This window comes from Ovis canadensis, chromosome 15 (genome assembly GCF_042477335.2).
Source record: "Ovis canadensis isolate MfBH-ARS-UI-01 breed Bighorn chromosome 15, ARS-UI_OviCan_v2, whole genome shotgun sequence".
Lineage (NCBI taxonomy): Eukaryota > Metazoa > Chordata > Mammalia > Artiodactyla > Bovidae > Ovis > Ovis canadensis.
This window is the reverse complement of record NC_091259.1, coordinates 70762752-70780125: the sequence shown is the minus strand read 5'-3', so window position 1 is coordinate 70780125 and position 17374 is coordinate 70762752. Positions and strand designations below refer to the sequence as shown.

Genomic DNA, 17374 nt, shown 5'->3' with positions numbered 1-17374 from the left:
TTTTTGCAAAAGTACAGTGGAACTCTTTCAGTGGGAGAAGTGGACAGGCCAATGCATGGGGCTCTAGACCCTCTGCCTAAAGTCAACTCCAGATCTATTCTTTTTTTGTTTGTTTACCTTGGGGTTCCACTGCTTGCATTTAGTCATCTTTTTAAAATTCGTTTAGCAGCCTGCATCTGTGCTATGCACTGTGCTAGATTCCAGCAGTATAATGACAAATAAATTAAATTTCATTCCTCAAGTAACTCAGAGTTCATTCATCTGGGCAGCGAGGTTTGGCATCATCAAAACTGGGCCAATCAGGAGCCTACTCAATAGTCACCCTGTGTGTAGTCCAGAGACCTTTGTTCATCGAATAAATATTGCATACTCATTATGTGTTAAGTACTCTGTTAGTGCAAAGTATAAAATGATTCCGTTTATCAATGAAGTTACATTATATGTTCTTTAGAAAATAGAGTAGTGGGTTTTTAAAGCAATAAATCAAGAAATTTTAGTATTTTCTAGTATTCTCACTTTTATTCCTTCTTAAGGTTTAATTAGCATGTTTGGAATTAGATGATTGTAATGATTATAAAACCTTGGGAATACACTAAAAAATCACAGAATTATACATTTAAAGGGTGAATTTTGTGCTATGTGAGTTATATCTCAATTTTTAAAAATTAATTTGCATGCATCTTTAATATCAGAAAAAAATTGCTTATGGATTTAAATAGTGCAATATCTATAAAGTTATTGACACTTTTCAATTTCTCAGGTATTCAAATTGCTTTCTTATACAGCAAAACATGTTAGTATAGAAGTATGGTGAGCCTGTATTAGGTGCCACAGGCATCACATTCTATCTAACCTATAGAAAACAAATACTTCTTTTACATAGGTATATATCCAATATATGAAATTTGCAAGAAGAGCTGAAGGGATCAAATCTGGAAGAATGATATTTAAAAAAGCAAGAGAAGATACCAGAACCCGCCACCATGTCTATGTTACTGCAGCACTCATGGAATATTACTGTAGTAAGGTAAGTCCTGTAATAAAATATAAAGATAGAATAATTTCCTTTATCTGAGATAAATTAATTAAAAGAAAGGCAATCCTAGTTTCTGTCATTAAACTTTAATTCGTCTGTATCATAAAGGAGACCTAAGTGTATCTATGTAAAATTACATGGAGCATCATTCATATCCCCTCTGCCTGCTAATTTATACCTTATTAAACTCCATGTTTCTGAATCTAAATCCCCTGAATGGTATTTAGTGCTGCAGTTTTTACATGATTTTAATATCCATTGTAATTCTTAATGTACTTAGTCATATTTAAATGTAGTTTTAATATTCTTTGAGTATCTTATCTGATGGAAATCAGTACTTTGCTTTCTTTACTTCTAGGACAAATCTGTTGCCTTTAAGATTTTTGAGCTGGGGCTAAAGAAATATGGAGACATTCCAGAATATGTCCTGGCCTATATTGACTATCTTTCTCACCTCAATGGTAAGTAGAGTCTAGATCTGTATTGGTTAATATTAAACCATCAGTGTCATTCTTTGATATTATGTTCCTGGAATTTTTCCCTCTGCAGAATGATCTTTAATTCTGCAGCACAGTCCCAACAGTAGTAGAGAATGAAGCCACAAATCTCAAGCCACGAAAACTCAAAGATGCCCAAGTAAAATCCTTTGAGGCTACTGGGGAAAAGATTTCAAAAAGAAACATTATGTTTATGAGCATCTTTATCTTTATTTTTTTATTTTGTTGTAATAATAATAATGGCAATCCTTTATTGTGTTCCTACCTTACACCAGGCACAAGGCTAGAGAATTCGTATATGTATGTATATATCTCATTTAGTCAACTTAACCACACCACAATCCAGGATATGTAATTTCTTGACTAAAAATGATCTGGTATAAAAACTGATTTAAGAAAGAAATATAAAAAATTATGTGTCATGTAAATAATTAGATGTAAACTTAGATATCACAGGTGTATATTAATGATTTTAATGATATTTTAGAAAAAATAATATTCTGTCTGCCTAAATAGTAGAAAAGAATAAAACTTAAAAACATGACTTTGTATTTCAACTTAGTGATTCTACTCTCTGGAAGAGGACTTAACTCCAGAAAGTGAGTCAGTGGAGCATTTAATTAAAAAGAAATTTCTTGTATGAAGTGAATGTTCCTCACCAGTTTTATATTCTTTTGCTTCATTTTTTAGAATAGTTACTAGTATGTATAATATTTTTTACTGTAAAATTGAGGCTGGAATCTGATGTCAGCTTTGTTGTTGTTTAGTCACCTCATCGTGTCTGACTCTTTTGTAAGTCCATGGACTGTAGCCTGCCAGGCTCCTCCGTTCATGGAATTCTCCAGGCAAGAATACTGGAGTGGGTTGCCATTTCCTTCTCCAGGAAATCTTCCCAACCCAGGGACTGAACCCACATCTCCTGCACTGCAGGTGGATTCTTTATTGCTGAGCCACCAGGGAAGCCCAGTGTCCACCACCCCATCCACCTATTCAGTACCTTTTGTTTAGTATGGTCTGGCTTCTAGTTACAGGTCCATTACTCAGTTAACAATGAGCCAAATCAGTTCACTTCATCTTTTTGAACCTCAAACTTCCTCGTATATAAATACTGGTTGTGATAATACTTAGACCCCTCTGCGTAAGATTTTTGTGAGGATTCAATGAGATAATGCTTTGTTGAATTATAGAACTAAATTTTTTAAAAATATTTAAAATTTTTTTTAATATCCTAGAGGACAATAATACTCGAGTTTTGTTTGAACGAGTTTTAACATCTGGAAGCCTTCCTCCTGAGAAATCTGGGTAAGCCACTGTGAAAACTTCCTGGTCAGGTTCTAATGGCAGCTTTAATACTTGAACTGTAGTTGCTGGTATGAATGTTTGCTTGTTGTGAGTCTTAAGTTTCAGTAGAAATTTCCCTTCTCTTTTTAAGTTTCATTTACAAATGGCTGCCTGCAATATTTTCATACTTGTTTTAAGATTTGTTAAAAAAAATTTTTTTGCATACTGACTAGGATTATTTTGAGAGATGCCTTAACAATTTGTCATTAAATATTTTAATATATCTTTCTCTATATCCCTACAAATTGATATGGACAAATTAGGGCAGAGTTCTGAAATTTTTGTTATCTCTTTTTCAAGAGCAAAGACTCTTACAGAGTGAAAGTTTGTTTGACAGGTTACATCGCTGATTCATGGTCTTGACTCAGTCATACCAGAGGGACACATGGTACAGTGGCACAGTGAGAGCAGTAAGGCTTTGGAGTCTTGGGTTCAAATTCCAGCTCAGTCAGCTATACCTTGGGCAGGTTTCCTGACTTTCCCAATTCTTACTTTCTTGAGTAGCAATAATGTCTCCCAGTATAGAAGTTTCGTGATAGTCCCCTACCTAGCATAAAATAGGAAGTCACTGTATTACTTTAGTACAGAGGTGCTTACTGACATTTTAAGTAGAGTCTCAGAGAATTAATTTTGGCTGTTAGAACAGTGGTGAGGCACTAATTTGTCCCCAGTGATCCCTATTAATGGGAAAAAATAGAGAACAATCATGTTAGATTTTGAAATATATTTTTATTCATACATTGTACAAAGAATGTATTCTACATTTTAATTCATACCACTACAAAATGGTGAAGTCATATCATTCAGGAGTAATTGGAAATCTAGGTTCCTTTTCAACTCTTCCCCACCTAGAGTTAGTTTACTGTCTCTAGGATAAATGTCTCATTGACCACAAATGATAGGAAGTAGGCTAAATAAGAAAAAACAAAAAAAACAAAAAACAAAAACACGTTAAATATGAAAGTATTTAGGGTGAAAGGTTATGATGACTATAATTCACTTTCAGATACTTAAGTGAAAACATGGGGAAGCAAATGTAGCAAAATATTAATGATGACTGAATCTAGGTAATGGAATATAGGTACTCATTATACTACTCTATGTTTGGAAGTTTAGAAATCTTTGTAATAAAAAAAAATAGATTCTTATAATTTTAAAAAGGGGAAGGAAGGGGAAGGAACTGGAAGATTTTTGTAAGTCCCAAACCCAGGATAGTGAAGTATTGATTATATTTATTTTCTTACAGAGAAATCTGGGCCCGATTTCTAGCTTTTGAAAGTAATATTGGTGATCTAGCTAGCATACTCAAAGTGGAGAAAAGACGGTTTACAGCATTCAAAGAAGAGTATGAAGGCAAAGAAACAGCTTTACTGGTAGACAGATACAAGTTCATGGATTTATATCCTTGCTCTGCAAGTGAACTAAAAGCACTTGGGTACAAGGTATGTACTTGGGCTCACGATGTGTGTGATGTCTTTACTTTCCCAATGTTTTAGAATAGTTCATGGACAAATTTTAAAGTAAATTCCGAAATTGAAATTAGTCTAGTTTTAGAATAGATTTGCAGAATACAAAAAGTTCAGGGATTTTCCTTGGGTTTGTGAAATATTATCAACAGTAATGAACAAAATGAGAATTAAAATGAGATTTAACAAACTTTATTCTTTCCTTGAAATTGTCAATGCCTTATTTCTTACATTTTGTGGGCAGGTGGAAAATCTGAATGTCACTTAGGTTAGTTTTTCTCTAACAGTTCTTAAAACTGAGGAGTGTGTTTTGACAGGAGATCTTAAACCAAATGTAATTCCTGATATTTATGTTGTAGATATAATGAAGAAACTTTATAGCTTGGTAAATCCATAAATTTCTTTGAAGTGTTTATATCTTGAAACAGGGCTCCTTCAGTGGAGGCCTTTAGGAAATTATTTCATCAGCCAAAAATTTCGTTCCATTTCTGGAACAAAACTGGAACAAACTTTTTCGTCAACTCAACAGCTTATCTAGGAATGGAACTCCTCTATTTGGACTTCTGCACCATTAAGAAAACAGATCTGGGACCTGAACTTATTCAGGCCAAAAGGAAAGATTAATAGCCTGGAAATAGCCCTTGGTGAGAAAACGATTGCTCTATCATTGCCTGGTTTTTCTGTGTCAGGTGAACAAAGACCAGATGAAAATCCAAGGGGAAGCGATATCCACATGAGTCCTGGATTGATTGGTCTCCTTAAGCCAGCCAGCTAGGATGTTCTCACCATCATTCTTCATTTCCTCACTGCCCTCTTTTAGCCTGAGTCTCACTGGTCTTGTGTCTGAACCAGATTAAAAGAAACTTCAGACCTTTTCATTAATGGAAGCTCCAGTTGTGTGCCAGCCCCATATTCCTATTCTGAACTAGGGTTACTGCTCAAGGATGAGGGGATTCTGCTCCTGGTTTAACAAATTCTTAATGAAAAGCCAAAGGCATTCTTAAGACTGTTTTGTGGAATCTTTAGACTGTTTCAACTTTGCCAAGTTGAAAATGGAAATTAAGGAAGTTAATGAAAATATCTTCATGAATTTTCCATCTTGTATTTCTGTTTATATTCTGTGTATTTGGGAAGGATCATTATGCTTTTGTGTGTGGCACATAAGTGAGAGTGGGAAAGAGAGGAATAAAAGCAATTCTCAGTGGGTGTCCTCATTTAGATTTGCCACCAACTGCATAAGAGCAAGTTTTGAGAACATGAAATTCTCTTATATCCCTTGATGCTGGCAAAAGAGGCTCTCTCAGAGTTGCCCTCAGCCCTGGCAGGCATTGCTGGGACACTGAGAAGAAGACAGAATGGGTGAGGTCAGAGAGGCCCGTGCTCTCAGCTCCTCTGTCTGCCTCCTAGCCATTTAACCTTGGAGATAGCAGAACCTCTTTGAGCGTTAGTCCCTTCTGTAAAATGGAGGTGATCCTATCTACCTCCTCAAAGAGTGAATGAACGGCAAAAATTGACAAATGTGGTTACTCAACAAACATTCCTTCTCCCCTCTAACAGTATGTTGGGAATAATTTTTCATTTCATTAGCAAAATCTTATGAACTAACGTTAAGTGATAAGCTTTGTTAGGTTTCATGAAAGAGCACCTTACTTAATCAGCTTCTTCACTTAGAGAACTTGATGGATGATGTTCAGTTTTAGTGGAAAGGAGATATCAGAAAATATCTAAAACTGCAGATTTTCTTCCAAATTACCCCACCTCTACCTGGTATCTATTACCTACCAGGTATATATATCTACCCGGTATGTATTACCTACAAAAGGATCCTACAAATGTCCCACCTGGTGACACTGAGTCTAATGACTCTTTACATTTGTCAGTCTTCACTGTCATGGAAGTTCTTGCTTTTCTTTCTCCATTCTCGCTATGGTTTTAACCGAGTTATTTAGTGTATCCTCAGGAGTGTAGAATTGCACAGTTCTACTCTTAAGTCCCTTTTTCAGGTTTAGGATTCTTCTGTTCTGCATTTTCAGGATGTCTCCCGTGCTAAGCTAGCAGCTATAATTCCAGACCCAGTTGTAGCTCCTTCTATAGTGCCTGTTCTGAAAGATGAAGTGGATAGAAAACCAGAATACCCTAAACCAGACACTCAGCAGATGATTCCATTTCAGCCACGACATTTAGCACGTAAGCCATGACTTTAGATCCAGTACTGAGACCTCAGTTTGTTTGTTGGTTTAATCCAGAGGTGTGTGGGGGTTGGAGGGGGCAAATTAATGTGACCTTTCCATTATAGGTTAATAATTAGACTCAGGGTCAATAATGACAAGTGATTTGGCTATAATCTTTGAATCAAGATGAGTTTAAAATGTCTTAAACAAAAAACTTCACTGATCCAGATTGCAGTAATGCATTTGGCAATGATACGTAAGAGAGTTTTCTGAAATGCCACTACATACAGGTTACCTGCACAGCTGGAAACTTACTTTGGTGATATTTGGTATTGTTTATACTTACTAATATGTAGTAGTCTCTGAATTCTATTTGAACAAGGCCCTTACAATGACAGATGTTACTGTATAACTGACTTTATGGGCTTGCTGAAAAAATGACTTGTGAGGCTTAGACATGATCTTTGACAAAAACTGACTAACTCAGGTTCTGGGTCACCTTATGCACAGCCACTTGTTTACTTTTCTGCCCCTCCGTGGCCATGAGGTTGAGACTGCGTTCACTGTCTCACCCACTTGAGCTTGGTCAAACATGTAAAACACTAAAAACATTTTAAGATGTCCAGAACAAAGACTTTTTGTACATAGTAATTTATGTACAAATTACTTATGTTAGTTATTACATGTATAGACATTTCTTCCGTCCCATTCCTATATTCCTTTCTCTTACAGCTCCAGGCTTACACCCTGTCCCTGGTGGAGTGTTCCCAGTGCCACCTGCAGCAGTTGTTTTAATGAAACTTCTCCCTCCTCCTATTTGTTTCCAGGTTTGTTCACCATTTTCATGACAGATATTTGCTCTACGGGTAAATGTAGTAATTATGTACTTTTTCTCTTTTATCATGGGAAATACAAAGTGGGGCTATTTTAACTCGTCAGATTATTGGGGATTAAGTTTTCTTTGTGTCAAAATAGGGTCCTTTTGTACAAGTGGATGAACTAATGGAAATTTTCCGAAGATGCAAGATACCAAATAGTAAGTGATGAGGCTCCATTTTTAGAGTGGAATTCACATTATTGTCTCCAAGACAGGAGAGATCGCCACTGAAGTTTCCAGAACCAGCTAGCCACCTTGCAGCAGTGCAGTGACACCTCGCAGGGGTCCAAACCCTCTTTGGTACAGAGAGGCCAGTTCATGTTCTAATTCTACTAAGAAAAATATCATAAAAAGCTTTTCTATTCATGTGAACATGCACTATCAGATATTGCTTATGAAAACTTTATTAATTTTAACCTTAGTTTTTTGTCTTTATTTAGTATCAGTGGTACTATCTCAGAATTTGCTAATAGGAGGCTACAAAATGATAAAGTACCCAAAGTAGTACATATGTATTCCTTCACAGCATACTTTTTAAAAAAAAAATTGGGCTAGAGTTACTTTACAATGTTGTGTTAGTTTCTGCTGTATAACCAAGTGAATGACACAGTAGCATACTTGTCAACACCCTCCAGTAGTCCTTCTGTTTTGCTTCAATAGCAGTTGAAGAAGCTGTGAGGATCATTACCGGAGGAGCCCCAGAGCTAGCTGTAGAAGGCAATGGCCCAGTGGAAAGTAATGCAGTGCTCACGAAGGCTGTCAAAAGGCCCAACGAGGATTCAGATGAAGATGAGGAAAAGGGAGCTGTGGTTCCCCCCGTCCATGACATTTACAGAGCAAGGCAGCAGAAGCGAATTCGGTGAAGCAGGTGTAGCTCCTGCCTCGGAAGAAAACTCTTATCCTTTTGCCTCTAAGTCATATGTTTAAAGAGACAATGCTTTGTTACAAGGTTCTTGGAAACAAAGTTGTATTGTCATTGGTGCCTCTATCATATGGTTCTCGAGAACAACCAACCAATCTACGTGAATTTTAGGGTTTGGAACAGACCTATGCTCTAAGCAGAATTAGGTTTTCAAAAAAGTGTGAGAACAGTACTAAGTGGCAGAACCACATTTGTTCCTGCTTCAAGGGTGTCTTGTATGTACCACTTGAAGACTTGTGGGTTTTCAACAGTTTTATTTTTAAAACTGGATGGCTTATGATTGTAAAGCATTTTATCACATTTTCTGAAAACAGCTGTTTTTGGTTTGCTTATGTAGAGTCCTGCCTTATTGTTCGTTTTATTTATGGCAGAATGTATGGAATCGGTTTTGTAGTTTAACATTTTAAAACAATCCTTTAAAAAATAAAAGGATCTCAAAAAAAGTCCTGTCTCCTGGTGCTGCTTTCCTTCACATTTGAAATAGCAGCTTATGTTATTTAGCCAATACAGTTTAAAAAGAAATGTCAACAATACAAGAAAAGTCACCTTGTATTTACCATATATACAACTATTGTCCTTTCCTGGTCTTTTTTGCTACTGTTTGGAAACATGAAGGATCCATTTTTAAGAGGTAAATTAAACATTTTAGAAATCCTCAAATATGAATGCATTTTCCCCAAATTAAATCTGAGGGAGACTGAGATATTTTATCTTTCGTCTCTCTTAAAAGTGACATAAGTGTGGGTGTTCCTTTAATCACTCACTCACTGTCTTGCTCTCACATGTATTTCAGTGTTCAAGAACTTTTTTTTCAAGCGCTAAACAAAGATAGCATTAAAGAAAAACTATTGGCTGGCTGCACTGGCCCTCTGCGATGGTCCAGTGTGTGGAGTGTGTTTTGCTCTGAATAAATCCACTTCTTAACCTATCAAAAAAAAATTAAACTGTGGCCAAGTAACCAAAAACTGATTACAGTGAGCAAAAATTTATTCTTAAAAAGTAAGTCCGAAGAATTGTTTTGCTCTTTGTTAGGAGCATTACCTCCTCTAGGCTCATTTTTAGGAAACTAGACCAAAAACAAGTTGAGCCCTGAGGCTTGTGCTTGTGATTCAGAATAAAGGCTAAAAATAAGGGACCGCCCCCCACAAAACAAAGAGGAAAAGTAGTAAGGCTATAAAGGGACAATCTTACATACTGGGTACACAATTTAGAATTTGAATTCAACTGTGATTTAATTTCAGCTTCAAATATTTCTACAAATGAAGAAAAGTTATATCAGTTTCTCATATAAATTATATGTAGCAAGGTTATACTTACCTAAGTTGATCAAAAGTGTGTATCCAGTATTTTACCAATAAAGCTGAGTAAAATTTCCTTTAAAAAGTCAGCTCTACCTCAGATTTTGTTAAGTATCATTTTTAAGCTGTGTGGGTTTTCTTTTTAATATCATGGTTATCAACAATACAATCTGAAAGGCACAAGTAGTACCATATAGCAGACTTTAAAATAGAGAGAGAGATGGAATCTTTCCTGGAGTGCTATCATTGGGTAGTGTATTAAAGAAGACAAACTGATTTCAAATACCTGTAATGGTCTGTAAGAGTGTGTCCATATGAGCAAACAAAGCCATATGATTATGCAAGGAAAATGAGCCGTTTTTTTTTTTTTTTAAGCATTGTAACAAGAAAACACACGTACATGCCCCTACCTACCTTGGTGAAAAGTGCTACTAAGAACTGTTGCTGCTGCTAAGTCACGTCAGTCGTGTCCGAGTCTGTGTGACCCCATAGACAACAGCCCAACAGGCTCCTCTGTCCCCGGGATTCTCCAGGCAAGAACACTGGAGTGGGTTGCCATTGCCTTCTCTGGGGACTAAGGACTGTTAAGGCCATTTATATGTATTATAATTGCTCCTACTGCATTTATTTCTAAGATTTTTTTTCCCCTAGAAATTATATGACATTTAAACTTCAAATAAATTATTAAGAAAACTTTCTGAATATTCTATATATATATGTATGTGTATATATATGTAGAACTTAATGTTCTGTCTATATATATACCTTTTGGTTTTTAGTGTGATTCTGTGTGAATGTTTGATAATTCCTTCATCTAACATCAAGTAGCATGATGTTAGAAACCTGAACTCACTTTTGGAACTCTACGTGCAGACTCCTGTGGTATATATAGCCAATCCTACATGTCCAAGTATTCATATATCCATATTGCTGGAAGCAGAGAAATTACCAAAAGATATTCATATCTCTCCTCTTCATAAAAACAATGATAGCATCTCCCCACAATTCTAGAACTGGATAAAATTTAAGGACCATACATCCTTCCTAAACAAAAATCAGTCAAACTCTGGCTTTTAGCACTAAATTTCAAACAAGAGGTTTTATCTATGTAGCCACATAAAGTAAAAGGTTACAGCTCAAGTAAATATAAACGTGATCAAATTGTACTACTGGAAAAGAACGAAAATATAAAACCACTTTTGTCAGCATGCTGACCTTGGGGGATAATTATGAATTTATTTGGTAATTTTATAATCCTCTACTGGCATATACTTAATATGTAAAACTAAGAGTTGATGTGCATGATAGTAAAATTAAAATCACCATGTTCATAAATTTTGGTTTTTACATTTCAATTCCCAAAGCAAACTTCATTAAAGTTGGTAGTTCTTACTTGACTGTGATGTTCAGCAAGTGCAGTTATATTTTATTTAATACAAATTTCAGAATTCTTGAATGGTTAATTCATGGCAGGTTAACAAAACTCAGTTACCATATTACTGATTTTGGTAAAACTTTAAATATTTAACAGAAGTTAGCTTATCAGCTCTGGGAATAAAAGTTAAAAAAACCAATTCTTTGTACTAAATTTTCTTCCCTGTCCAAGACATGACCAAATTTCTGCTTTGAGCCCACAGCAGGCAGTACTTTAGAAAGCAGAGGCAATGAGAATGCGAAAGAAAAAAAAGTGTTACTTTGATTTTAAGGTTGCTTTTAAGTCAAAAGTTGCACTTAAAGATTCTCAATGTTTAGTTCAGATAGGTTGTTATTTAGTCACTAAGTCACGTCTGACTCTTTGTGACCCCATGTAGCCCATGCCAGGCTCCTCTGTCCATGGGATTTTCCTAGGCAAGAATACTGGAATGGGTCGCCCTTTCCTTCTCCCTACCCAGGGATCAAACCCACGTCTCCTGCATTGCAGGCAGATTTTTTACCACCTGAGCTACCAGGGAAGCTAAGCTTAGTTCAGATAAAACAAATACAAAAAATGGTGAAGTCTGACTATTGATACCAACGCCAGACACAACTGATTTCTAAATTAAGTGAAATTCCATCAGATCAGGCCTTCTCAACTATAAGTTAGTTCAGAAGGCAACATAGGTAAGACAGAAATCCACACTAAAGGCAGTTTTAAGTAAAATTCTGCCTGCTCAAGTTTCTGACACATTTCTAGTACTCTAGCTTTTTCTGAAAGTATCAGTGAACATTCGATAGGTTAATAGAGGATTTTCAGGCTTAAAAGTTTCCCCTTTCCCTGTCCCATGAAGGTGCTTTGAAAAATTAATAAAAAGCAAACCATTAAAAAAAAATGTAAACCATTAAAATAGGTATATAAAACCCAATATAAATACACAATTGCAAACATCATTGTAATTCTTTATTTAGGTTTTCAATGAGATATTGCCTTTTAATATGAGTTTCATAGCCTATCATCCACTACCATTCAGTCATCCATTCATTTACTTCAAATAACATGGAGGTGGAAGTGAGAAATCACTGGAGCGCAGGTGAGTGGCAGCATATAAAAGAAGTAAGATTGCAGCTCTGGTACAGAAGAGATGATAAAAGAAAATAACAGTCTTGGACAGGATGGGAGGAAAACCTTCCCTATAGGCCTGTAAAACGTGCTTGACTGAAGGAGGCTGGGCACCGGCAGTCAAATCTGTCATCACCCACAGGCAAAAAGGTTAGAATACTCTCCTTTGTTGCTAATAAAGCCATTTATGGTTCTTTTGTGTGTACAAAGCATTCTAATATCCATTATCAAAGTTAATCCTCACAGGAAGTGTGAATTAGTATTCTTGTCATTGGAAAAGACTCTGATGCTGGGAGGGATTGGGGGCAGGAGAAGGGGACAGCAGAGGATGAGATGGCTGGATGGCATCACTGACTCGATGGATGTGAGTCAGTGAACTCCGGGAGATGGTGATGAACAGGGAGGCCTGGCGTGCTGCGATTCATGGGGTCGCAAAGAGTCGGACACGACTGAGCGACTGAACTGAACTGAACTGAAGGCAGAATGGCCCACTACCACCGAACCTTGCAAGAAGGCAACAGAGGAAAGACTCAACCCAGATCTTCCTCTAAGTCAGGATCTTTCTGCACAATCTGACCACAGTCTACTTCAGTTATTCCAGTCAAATTTATCACAGAATGTCAGACTTGAAAGGCCCTTTTCTAGTCCTTTCATTTTATGGGTATTGAAATGGGTCCTGATTTGCTCCAGCTAGTCACATGACAGAAATGGGATTAGAACTCTGGTTTCTTGACCGCTGTTAGTCTTCCCAGTCTACTATTCTGCCTCAAAAGAAATACAAATTACATACAAGTCAGGGCATGTCAAAAGATCACTGGAAATCAAACCGCAAACACCTAATTCACTCCCTTGAAATTCAGCAGGAAATTAGGCTGCTCTATTCCCAGGAATCTTAAGACTTTGGAGAAATTAAAATAAGCCACAAAAACAGAACTGCTAAATAAGCCATTCAGAATTGTCAGCCAGTACTGTGCATGTTATATGCCTATTGAGTCAAACTTTTTAATAACTTTTCTTCACAGAGAAAAAGTTCCTATATACCTGTCCACTGCATTAATCAGTAAGACAGTGTAACTCTTACCTGAAGTATATTTATAAGGTTACATTACATCACATTTTACAGCTTGCTTTAGAATTAATGAGGTTAAAAAAAGAAAAATACATACAGGGAGACCCCACCCACTAGTCACCTAATCAATTGACAGCTGACTTCTAGACATTTATTCACTCACTCACTCACTCACTCATTTAGGAAACTATCAGAGAAATTAAACTGACCTGCTGATAGCAACCCAGCTCTCAAGGCGCATTCTACCCATTGGTAGTGAAGTACTATTGCCAAATAAACAGCACTTCCCTAAAGATATGTTTTCCACAAACCCTTTTAGGCAGGAAACCATGTCAAATCCAATCAACATGCAGTATATATATAAAACCAGTTCAATTTTGAAGGATAATTTATATGCCAAAGGTATTTTGTCTTGGAGGGACAAAATACCCTGTGGTGGGGGAGTTTTAAGTAGATGCTTAGCAGACATTTCCTGAGTGACTAAATAACTAAGCAAATTTTCCTGGCCCTTAGTGATAATCCTATGAGATTCCAGGAAGAAAAACTAGCTCACTTATCGTCAAAGAGCAACAGCAAAATGATTCAATATGAATATCGTGATTCTGAACTTCACCGTCTTCATTCTGGCTCTTGTAGAATTCCACCGGGGACACTGAGGTAGTGGGAGCCACAGGAGTCTGTGAAGCTCCCTGTTACATGGGCATCAAGATTTCAAACTGTCCAAACGTCACTCTATCCATGTAGGAACCCATGAGGGGGAAAAGAAATCTAAGAGTTAATTCTTACAAAAGAAAGCAGAATGAAGAACTCGAGATTTAGGGAAAATGACCACAGGAGGTGGTGACCCGCCCTGCATCTGTGGGGGTTACACCCCTCTCCCACATCCTTGGGTGGGGTGGGACACCCCTGAACACTGAGGTGGAGGCAAGCCAGAGCGCCCTCCCCACCCCACCCACTGCCTCATTCTCTACGACCACAGCAGCCTGACCTCCAGGAACAATTCCAGAGGCGGCCTCACTGAAGGCGCTACAGAAGGTGTGGTTTTATTCTTTAGAAGTTCTACTTCCTGAGCCTTTAACCTCTTCCCAGGAAACCAGGGAGGATTTGTCCTTGAGACTGAACTTTATTAATATGACCTCTGACCATGGAACCCAGCATACATTTCTGACTGCAAGTAAAAATATTAGAATGCAGTCTGAAGCCAACAGATGGAGAAATCACATCCCTCCCAGTATAACCAGTAGCTCCTCTGGAACCTGGTATCACTAGGTGGTCCACAGGGTGGATGTTTCCCCAACCCTGTCCCCAGCTCCACCCCTGCCCTTCTGGGCTTGAATGAAGGGGTTCCTTGCATGACGCCACCCCTGTGGTTCTGGCAGCTGGGGATCACCCCAATGACTTCACAGTTCGCTTTCTCACATAACGTCCCAATCTAAGATACACATTTATTTTTTAACAAAACAGGTCATCTATGAGACCCCAAGCTACCCTTTTAGCCACAGGATATGTCAGGAACTCTGGTCACTCAAGTTCCTAGATAAATACTGCTCAAAAACCAAAGATTTCCTATAACTTCATTACCTGAGAAGTAAGTGAGCTTATGGTATTTTATCTGAAAACACTTCAATCCAATTCTGGAATTCAAATTCAGTCAATACCTCGAGGTGTTGTATCAGAGTGAACTTTTCAGTAAAAACTTCCAATATCTGTCTTCTTTTATATTACACTAACATAGTATTTTTTTAAAAATTCCTCAACTTTCAAGACATAAAAATCAAAGAATTTTCCTTTCTCTACATCCCATAAACACTATCATCCAGGTTCGGAAGTAATTTCGTACAAAAGAGGAAGCTTTTTTAAATCAAATATTAATAACTCAACTAGAATGAAAGGTTCTAAGGCTCTGGCTAGGCCAGGAGGGGAGAGAGCAATAAATAACTGGGGGCCGAGGGGGGCAGATGGGAGGCAGTAAGATTTATAAAGTTCTTCTAACATAAAATACCTGAAGGGAGGAGGGGCAGGCTGTGCCAGAGAGGGACAAGTCTAAAGGCATCATGAAAAAAATAAATAAATAAATAAAGGCATCATGGCTTGCCTTCTTCACTCGGGGGTGGCTGTCAGATACTCTCGGGTGTCTAGAAGAAAAACCACCCAGATGGCAGAAGAGCGGTCTCAGACTCCAGGGAGAGACAGGCCGCTCCGACCATGCTACACTGGGGGTGGAGACACAGGGCAGCCCTGGTAAAAGCTGAGTGCTACCTATGAAACTCAGGACAACAGCCTCTCTGATTTGTAAACTTGCACTCATAAATACAAACCCCAAAAGAGAATTCAGTGCATTTTCCAACAAGTCTTCTCAACACTGATACACAATATTCTTCCTTTTGGAATCAGTGCTATTAAACAGAAATGTACTAAATAGCCATTTTCCAAAGCCACATCACAGCTGAGAACAGGTCGAGCAAGTAATACTGCTGCTACAGGGACTATACGTGTTAGGATCTGGCGAGGATCTTACTGAGGATCGCATCATAGTAGGGACTGAACACCATCTTGTTATAGTTGACCAGGCGCACGAATTTAACGGCAACTTCCTCCAGCTCTTTTTGAATCGGACCCAATCCCCCAGGGGCTATGGGCGATGGCTTCTGATGACTTGAGGCAAGGTAGGTGTCTAAGAAGGTCAGGATTCGGGAATCTGTGATTGAAGAGAAAGCAGATGTTTGTTTCCTAGTCAGAGCGACTTTACGGACTTCTGTTTATGCTTCAGTTGTTAGCCTAAACATCACCTTTTTGAGAAAGTCTTCCCTGATCACCCTGGGGCACCTCCCACTTCTGAACATTCATCTCTTCGGTGATGTTCCCTCCACGGGGTGGGACCATGCTCCTCTTGTCGGTCGCTCTCTCCCTACACCCAGTGCCTGCCAGCTGGAGACCCGGCCTCTAGGCAGTGTCCCAAATTATATACTTGGAAAGCAAGGATAAACGTATGGATGATTAAGGAGAGTCTAGGGTGCTGACAAGCTCTGCTCTCAGAGGAGCAAGGCGCAAAGAGACCAACATGAGCCACTGTTGAAGCTCACATAAAAAGTGGGAGGAAAAACGAAGCAAGAAATACAAGTTCCAAAAAGAGGAGAAGAAAGACGGTTCCAGCACTGCTAACCTGAGGCCTAGTGCTTCCCACAAAGCCCCATGAGAGAAGCCTGAGCCTCCTTGTCCACGGCCTGCAGTGAAGCTCACGCAGCTGAGGGCAGCTTGTCCTACTCCCTGGAATCACTTAGTTTGATGCTTTCTTAGCCCCCCACCCTCACCCCATGATAGTGCTGTACCTTCCTGTGTAGCCTCAGCTGCCAAAAGAGTGTGTGCAAGCCGCAACCTTGCAGATTTTATTACAAAAGCAACAGGGGCATTTATATTGAATAAGCGTTTTCAAACTTCATGCCCCCCTCAACTAGGGAACCTTCTCCGGTGTGACTGACTGACACTCTTTGGATCCCAGTAACACACCCCCACTGGCTGTGACTAAACAACTTAGCTGGCAGAACCAAGGGAGCAGCCTGGTAGCCAGCGGTCTCCTCTCAGCTCCTTCCCGCATCCACACCCCACTTGACGACAATGGTCTTGAGGGTCCGAGGGCCCTGCAACAGCAGGAGGCTCCCCTTGAGGAATCCAAAGATGAAACTGTAACTAAGGCAGGCCTGGGGTGGAAAAATCTAATATTTGAAAAAACACTGATTCATGTCACTCTCTTTTTATATACCACTTCTGACAACATTCTAGTTTTGGCAGGTGGCTCAGACGGTAAAGCGTCTGCCTGCGCCGCGGGAGACCCGGGTTCGATCCCTGGGTCGGGAAGATCCCCTGGAGAAGGAAATGGCAATTCACTCCAGCATTCTTGCCTGGAAAATCCCATGGACAGAAGAGCCTGGTAGGCTACAGTCCATGGGGTCGCAGAGTCAGACACGACTGAGCGACTTCACTTTCACTTTCCCTGGTAGCTCAGATGGTAAAGAATCTGCCTGTCAACTCAGGAGACCTGGGTTCAGCCCCTGGATCAGGAAGATGCCCTGGCTAAGGGAATAGCAACCCACTCCAGTATTCTTGCCTGGAGAATTCTATGGACCTGGCGGGCTACAGACCACGGGGTTGCAAAGAGTCAGA

At 38.7% G+C, this 17374-nt stretch overlaps 2 protein-coding genes across 12 annotated transcripts in view; one reads left to right on the top strand and one right to left on the bottom strand.

Moving 5' to 3' along the window:
* The window catches only part of CSTF3 (cleavage stimulation factor subunit 3), a 69037-nt gene extending 59344 nt beyond the window's left edge, over positions 1 to 9693 (top strand). The window contains exons 14-21 of the mRNA XM_069554689.1: positions 884 to 1027; positions 1395 to 1497; positions 2766 to 2835; positions 4121 to 4316; positions 6374 to 6527; positions 7244 to 7338; positions 7487 to 7547; positions 8049 to 9693. Coding sequence (XP_069410790.1) covers positions 884 to 1027; positions 1395 to 1497; positions 2766 to 2835; positions 4121 to 4316; positions 6374 to 6527; positions 7244 to 7338; positions 7487 to 7547; positions 8049 to 8251 — 1026 coding nt within the window. The 3' untranslated portion in view covers positions 8252 to 9693. The remainder of the gene's footprint in view (positions 1 to 883; positions 1028 to 1394; positions 1498 to 2765; positions 2836 to 4120; positions 4317 to 6373; positions 6528 to 7243; positions 7339 to 7486; positions 7548 to 8048) is intronic.
* A 2270-nt stretch (positions 9694 to 11963) lies between these two features.
* Positions 11964 to 17374, bottom strand: part of TCP11L1 (t-complex 11 like 1) — a 36456-nt gene continuing 31045 nt past the window's right edge. For all 11 annotated transcript variants that reach the window (XM_069554693.1, XM_069554695.1, XM_069554694.1 and 8 more), the window contains one exon: positions 11964 to 15911. In XM_069554693.1, coding sequence (XP_069410794.1) covers positions 15709 to 15911 — 203 coding nt within the window. In that variant the 3' untranslated portion in view covers positions 11964 to 15708. The remainder of the gene's footprint in view (positions 15912 to 17374) is intronic.